This window comes from Myotis lucifugus, unplaced genomic scaffold (assembly GCF_000147115.1).
Source record: "Myotis lucifugus unplaced genomic scaffold, Myoluc2.0 scaffold_363, whole genome shotgun sequence".
NCBI classification, from domain to species: Eukaryota; Metazoa; Chordata; class Mammalia; order Chiroptera; family Vespertilionidae; genus Myotis; species Myotis lucifugus.
The window spans coordinates 778636-786433 of record NW_005871411.1 but is presented as its reverse complement, the minus strand read 5'-3'; the positions used below and the strand labels follow the sequence as shown (position 1 = coordinate 786433).

The following is a 7798-nucleotide window of genomic DNA, read 5'->3' as shown; positions in this document are numbered from 1 at the left end:
TTAAAACAACTCTTTGCAACCTGTTTCACCTTTACTACATTTAATAAACCTGACTTTTCAAAATCACTATAACCTCTTGGAGAACTGCTTATTGACATTATTACCAATTGTTTTTAATTATTTGCCTTTTATTGGTTTTGTATCAGCTAACATTAACAGGCTTTGCTCATGTAGCTCACCAATTACATTAGTTTAAGCCACTTGGATATTTTGTTAACATGAATGTAATTTCTCCTTAACACCTGCCTCAACATGCTGTAACTTATATCCCCTCAACTTCCAAATAAACCACAATATAATTGGATTCTGCTTCCCCCCCCATTACCTGATGCCCACTAGTCAACTTCTTTCAAGATCCATCTCAGCTCCTGATTTTGCTTGTGTATCTGGAAGCCTCTGCCCCTCCCTCAATCTTTTCCTCATTCCTTTTGACATTTACTGTAGAGGCTAGGCACCAAAAAAGAAAAGTTAAAATTCACTTTTTACTGATTAGGATCACTGAGGATATTAATTTTAACAAATGAATGCGATAACCCCTAAGATTTATGCTACTGTTAGGTGCAACCTGCAGGGTTTAGTCTTCATGGATATATTGCATTTTCTAGATTGGATTGTAAATTAAACAAAGCTGTAAAAATATTTTATTGCTTGGGGAGAGCCTATGAAATAAAGAGGTCAAGGAAAGAGAACCTAATGTTCATTATGTCAGCAACCTGTTCTATTTGGAAGAGAATGGCAGAAATATCCCATTATGTAAAACAAACAATACATAGGAAGAATACCTTTATTAAATTTTTACTCCATAATCATCCTTGCTTTCTATTGAAGGTACACATTTTAAGTTTTTCATTTTAGGTGTATCAGGAACCAATAAATCTGTGGCAGGGTTAACCTATGCATGGCAAAATACATAAAATACATATTCTTTTGTTTCATAATAAATAAACCTGTAGCATAATAAAGAATAGTGCAAACTACCATTGAAAAAGTTGTATAAATAAAACAACTCATTACAAATCAGAAATATTTTGTTCTAAGTTTACAATACATAAATTATCCCCCCAAAGTTCATACCTTTTTTGTCTATTTGAAAGAGATTTGAAAGTGAATAGGAAAATCAAATAAACTTTTAAATGTAGACTCATTTTATATCAAGTTTTATGATCTTTTTCTTTATAAAGGAGGGTCTGCATGTTTAATATTCACCATAACAATTTGAAGACAACATTGAAAGGCTTTCAAAGTGACAGCACCATGCACTGTACTAGTAATATAATATATCTATAAACTATATATAATCTCAACACAATGCAAAAAAGACATGCAGGAAGAGTCCTGGTTTCACATTACGTTGTTCATTCAAGTAAGTTTAAAAATATATGTTTCCATTTTCTCTCCTTTTTTTTTTTAAATAAACCATGGATCATAAACAACAATCTTTCACCAAAATGTATAATATAATTCTTTGGTGTGCTTTGAACTCTTCCAGGAAAGAAAAAAGGATGTCTGAAAATAAATTAATTCAGCTGTACAAATAGTGTTCCCATAAAGGTTATTAACAATAACACTACAACCACTCACAGTACACGAAACAAGTTTCTACAAACCCTGGGGAGGGGTGTCTTCAGGGTCTCCGAGGATAAATTAGTGCTCTTTAGTGTATTTGTATGATGTTTATGATGGACTACATTTTGCACACAAGATGTGTTGTACCAACCGAAAATAAATTGACTAAGAGTTATTGTCCTAGGTCCTTGACCTTTTTTATCCTAGCTTGACAGCTCTGGCAAAGGTCACACATTCATCAATGTTTGGTGGTAACTATAAACCTTTTAAAAATTTTAATATGTATAGCAACTCCCTCCCCTCTTTTAATGTAAATCATACACTTCACACACTGTCATTTTCAAATGGGACAGAGTTCCGTGTGCTCAGTGCTCAGGTGGAAGAAAATGCATTAAAATGCACTTTCGGGCATCGAAAAATAAAGGCTTTTTAAAAGGTTAATACAAGAGTATAAAAGAGGAGTTGGCCTATTTCAAAAACAACAGCTTTCAAAAAAATAGGCATGCTGCCAACTTCACACCTCCCTAGCCTTGCCTTTAATTCTGGCATCCCAAAGAACTTAGGATCTAAAACATAATTTCCTCATTACACAAGAAGTTTGAACATAGTAAAGAGGCAGCATCAGAGATTTCAGAGTTTTAAAAAATCAGGAAAAAGAAAGCACTTGAATTTCTTCTATTTTATAAAATAGCAGTTTCACAGTTGTCTTTTGCAGCAGCTTTTTCTCTTATCTCCACTTTTGCTTGAACAATCACAGTAGCACAATATATGGAAATGTAGTCAGGTTGCTGCATTTTTTTTTTTAATCATACAAGCAAGGTACTGAATATCCTGTGTAAAAATACAGTGTTTAGGTGGGATCAGTAATAAAAAGTGGAGATGGAAAATGACAAGTAATAGAACTTAAAAGGTTTTTACAAATATTTTTGGACACAGGTACAGTCTAAGAGTCCCATGATCTGTTGGCAATGCAGCAAGTGTGTGGTTTACAATCAAGAGGACTTTGCAGAATTAGGGCCCAAGGAGGAGGCTAAGAGGCTCCAAAGAAGCCCATGTTATGGTATCAAAGGCATTTGCAAGGCACTCTAGGAAATGCAGAGGGCCTTGTTGCTCTGTTGAGTTCTGACTTATTGTTCTTTCTCTCCATATACATATATATTATTAGCAGTGTGTATCTTGATCAACTACTCTCCATTCATTTTTCTTGGTAGAATTTGCTCCCAGCCCTGTCCCCCTGCAATGTGTAAAGTCCAGTTTTTTGTTTGTTTTCTAGGAGGGGGGGAAAGCCCAAATATCTTAATTAAATTAATTAAATGTACAAACACCATAGGGTTTCATACCAAATAAATAGGGCTAATTAGACCCGGTGGCAAGTCTGAGTCACAGATTTTCCCAGGCTCGGCATCGTCTCAGGTTAGGATATGGTCCAAGGACTCCCATCTACTATTTTATTTGCTATTATTTTTAATAAATTCTAATGTATCGTCCGCACAACTTCAGAGTTCCCATATATCTCCTCATCTTCAGACTCAGAAGTGGTTCCGTTGCTGGAAGGTGTGTGGAGGTGGCCGGGGGCCCCACTGGCCTGGCAAACGTACCACTCATTGAGGTTGGTCACCTGAGGGGAGAGAGTGGTAGAGCGACTCCTTGTTGGGTCCAGCACAGGGGACAAGGGGGCACCCAGTGGAGTCCCCACTGATGAGTAGCCAATGGCTCCTGGAGAAGGTGGTGGAGACTTGCAATGAATCTTCATGTGCTTCCTCAGGGAGCTCGGGTGAGTGTAAGATTTGTCACAGCCTCGAATCTTGCAGTAGTAGGGCTTGTCGCTGGTGTGGACATGGGAGTGTTTCTTTCTATCACTGCTGTTGGCAAACTTCCTGTCACAGCCATCAAATTCACATTTGAAAGGCTTTTCCCCTGCAACAAAACATACGAAAGGTTAACAATTGCTTGTCATAGATCTCTCAGACTTAAGAGAGAAATCTTGGAGCAGAAATAAGGATGCATTTTCCCATTCTCTAGAAGACCAACTCCCGGTCTAATACCTATGTTCCAGGACGCAACAGGGAAAGAATACTTCAGGGAATGGGTGCTGACCACTGGTCTGGAGGCTCTCCTTGGACTGGACTTGTGAGATGCTAGATGTCAGCCCTGTGGCACCATAAGGGCCAGGGAGAGAATGACTAGAACATGGTCCAAGATGTACATGGTCCAAGATGTAACACCGAAACCCAACCAGGACCTGAATACCCACGTCTTCATTCCCCTCAGGCTCTATACATGCAAAAATACAAGCAGCCTGTCAAGAGAAATGCTGATAAAATGATACTTTTAATACAAGAAAAATGAGTACATACACTAAATTAAAAGTACCTGGGGGTGGTGTAATAAAATTATTATGGCATTTTGTTTCAGAGTGTTCCCCAAGATTTCACTTATGGGAAAGGAAATAAAACAAAATCCTGTTCCCTTCAGCAATAAGGGCACCTGTGAAACACACTATCCGACCACTAGATGTTTTTACAAGCCTGGCACAGAAATGGCCATTGGCCTCTTCCTTCTACCAGCTTTCCTCACAACTTGCAGGGCAATTAAGAGCCTAGTGGAATCGAGCCTTAACAAACATTAATAAGGAACACGAGCCCCCGCCCGGTGTTTCCCTGCTGCCATCAGTGAAATATCCCAACAGCTTCCTACATTGTTCGATAGTTTTTAAAAAATGGGCTATTTACCAGGCTTTTGGCCCATCACCCCTTTAAGCTGCTCTAACCTCCCAGGAACACAATACTTTTAAACACAAGGCCACTCATCATGGAAGTGGAAGTGCTCAATAAGACAACAAGAAAACCAGCCACGTCACACCGTGGTATCAGAAAGCAAAAAAAGGCAGCAGGTAGTAGTATGAATTTTCCTTCTCACCTTAGTATGTATGAACTTGATGTATCTGAGTCCATAATTGAACAAATCACTTCATATATACTACCATATTAATATTTGCCTCATATTTAAAAAGTAAAGTTGGGTTTCTCCACATTTCAGCAGCTACTCTGATGACGCACAGGTATGTCCTTTCCTTGGTTTTGATCAATTTCTTTTTCTTCTTAAAAACAACTAAGACAGTTTAGTGTGTATAAGTTATTGTGGGGAATTTTACTATCTTAATACAAATATTTCAGTGTAGTGTTTATTGTTATTAATTTCACCAATACCAGTGTATGTTAGCACCGCTGAAAGGATTCAGATGCCTGGAATATAACTAATCCTACTTGGAAATAATGTTTAAGAATAAAATTAGATACTATTCAAGTATACCTCCTACATTGACCCCATAACAAGAGGAAAACAACATAACACAATGATAATCCCAACCTTTAAAAATTCTCTGTAGATGAGCTGCAACAAAAAAATTAATCCATTTTTTAAAAAATCAAAACATTGGTTATTTGCCCTGATTTCTGTATTCTACTTTAAGTTGGAGATAATAATATAGCATTCTTTTTTTTAAAAAAAATTATAATCAGCCTTTCTTCAATATGGAACTTTAGGTGGGTTTTATTCACTGTATGCAAATGTGCAACGTTGTGTTTAGAATTCTCATGTTTCTGTACAAGCTACACCTTCCAGATCATGAAGGATAAATGGCTTGAACATTGCTGGCGCCAGCACTGCACGTGAAAGAGAAGCAATTTGACCCAGTAAAGGGGAGGTGTGGGGTGGAAAGGTAGAAGATCAAGGATGAAGAAATGGAGGAAACACGAAGGGGGGAAAAATGGTGACAGAATTGCCTATTTTATTCCGAGGAACTAAGGGGACAGTGAGCAAATTCTACCTGGCCAGGAAGGGGGAGACCCAGTGTTTACATTTCAGACTCTGACACAGAGGTCACGTCAGACCTCGACGACTTACAGAGCTTCAGAGAGTGATGGAAGCTGCGTGTGGGTGACTCCCGGGTCCTGCCGGGTCCCTCTCCAGAGAGAACTCCATTCTGGCCCAGTGGAAGGTTATAAATGCAACTGGGGGCACGTGGGTCAGGAAATGGGCCTTCAGGAGTGGTCAGGGGATTATTCCTTTTGATCAATATGTTCCGGGTTCACGGGTAACCCCCCAAAGGGAAAGTGGCAGAGCAGGGAGGGAGTCCCGATGGTCCCTCCCTGGACACAATGTTCAATGGCTAGGGGGCCCCGAGACCGCCAACACCACCCCCGCACCCAACGCGCGCGGGTTTGAGTATGAATGTGTGGTGGGCGCCTCCCTCCCCGGGGGACCCGGCGAGGCCTATGCGGTCCCTGGAGCCCGGCATCCATGCAACCACGCAACGTGGAACCAGAAAACAAAACGGCCACAGGGACCCGCACACGCCCCCTCCTGGGGGGGGGGGGGTAGGTGGTCAGGAAGGGCCGGAGAGCAGGGACCTAGGCCAGCTGCCCAGCCATCAATTTCCAGGGGCCTCTGCTCCCCCGGCTTCTGGTCCCGCGAAGGGAAGCTCCACTCCCCCTTCGAGGCCTGGAAAGGAGGGAAGGGCCGAGGCCGCAGGCTCTCCTTTAGGGGTTCCCTCTGGGGACCTCTCCCTCCCCCGCGTGCCCCCATCGGGACCCCAGGCCCCTACCCCGCCCGGGAGTGCTGCGCACAGGGGCAAGCAGCAGGCCGTAGTCTTTACGATGAGCCTCGTGGGACGTTTCCTTTTGGAGAAATCACTATGGCGGACGGTCCGAGTAGAAAGGAGCCCGGCTGGCCCAAGGGGGTCCGGCCCGTCCTCTGCGGACCCACGCGAGGCCTGCCAGGTGCTGGCCCGCAGGAGCGGGCCCGGCTCCCCCCGCGGACCCCGGGACGCCCCGGCCCCCGCCGCGCCGCCGATAAATCAGCCGAGTAATTACGGAGAGTAAACTCCAGTTACTCAAGTGTCCTCCGAGGGGTGATATTGTCTGTCCCCATAAATTCCGACTGCGCCCGCACTCGTCAGCGCGTCCTCGCAACGCGCTGGTCTGTTCAAAGGGAGCATGCGACCCGCAAGGCGCCCCCTCCCTCCATCACCCTCACCCTCACCCAGGGCCTCGGCGCCCCCAAAGTCAGGGCCTGGGGAGGGTTAGGAGGGGTCTCCACGGTGCCCGGGCTTCCCCTAAATTCTAAGGCAGCAGAGGCTTTGCAGCCGGCCTTGCACTCCTCCAACTAGACGCCGCCTTGTCCAGTAGCCTGGAGGTCCTGTGTGATCATGTGTGTGTGAGCATGGGTGTGCATGGAGGTGTGTGAGCATGAGTGTGCATGGAGGTGTGTAAGTGAGAGTGTTCCCTAGAAGGTGAGTGTGTCCGGTCATAGGAGGAGGGGGGGGGCGCAGGAGGGCATACAGGTGTGTGAAGTCCTTTGTGTGATGTGTGTGCACGTGAAGGTGTCTGTGTGGAGGGGGCGAGTGTGTGTGTAGGGGGGTCTCCAGGGGCCTCATTCCTTTAGCATTTTGCACTCCACCCCGCAAGGGAAGGACCACACCGAACTGGCCTGGTGGCCCCAATACCGCAGCAAACACCACACCCCCCTTTCACACGCGGTGCCCGCCACCGGGTGGGGAGGAAAGAGCCTCCGGGGCGGCTCCGGCTGCAGCCCCCGCCCCCCCCTTTCCCCATCGCCCTCCCCGAGATCCCGGGCCGGACGGGTGGGGGCTGCCGACTGTCCTGGGCGCCTTCCTGCTCCCGGCTGCTGCAGCTTCTGTCCGGGCGGCGGTGGCTGCTGGAGCGCGGTGCCCGTCACGGCGGAGAGGCGGCGGGAGAGCTGGAGACTCCGCCATGTGGGAACCCAGCGCGGGGCCTGTGTGTGCTATCGAATTACTTATTCATAGAAAAAAGGGGGGAGAGAGAAAAAAAAGAAGTCACATGTCCGGGTTATACGTATGCGAAGAGAAGCAGCAGAAGGAGGGAAAAATGAAGGCGAGCAGAAGGAGGAGGAGGAGGAAGAGAAGCGGCGGCGGAAGCGGCGGCGGTGCCAGGGGCGGCGGCGGCGGCGCGGCCGGGGACGGACACCCACCTGTATGAGTGCGCTTGTGGATCTTGAGGTTCCTGTATGAGTGCGCTTTGTGGATCGCAGCCCGGAAAGGGGCAGGGAACACCTTGCCCGCAGCCCCGGAAAGGGGGCAGGGGAAAGGGCTTCTCGCCCCGTGTGCACGCGGATGTGGTTTGATGAGCTTGTATTTGGCCTTGAAAGGGCTTGGCCTCGCGCGGACAGTCCTCCCAGAAGCAGATGTGGC

At 45.7% G+C, this 7798-nt stretch overlaps 1 protein-coding gene across 1 annotated transcript in view; it reads right to left on the bottom strand.

The window, feature by feature from the left end:
- Positions 1-3040: 3040 nt before the first annotated feature.
- Positions 3041-7798, bottom strand: part of ZIC5 (Zic family member 5) — an 11170-nt gene continuing 6412 nt past the window's right edge. The window contains 3 exon segments of the mRNA XM_023764920.1: positions 3041-3483; positions 7579-7756; positions 7758-7798. Of these exon segments, the coding sequence (XP_023620688.1) occupies positions 3041-3483; positions 7579-7756; positions 7758-7798 (662 nt within the window).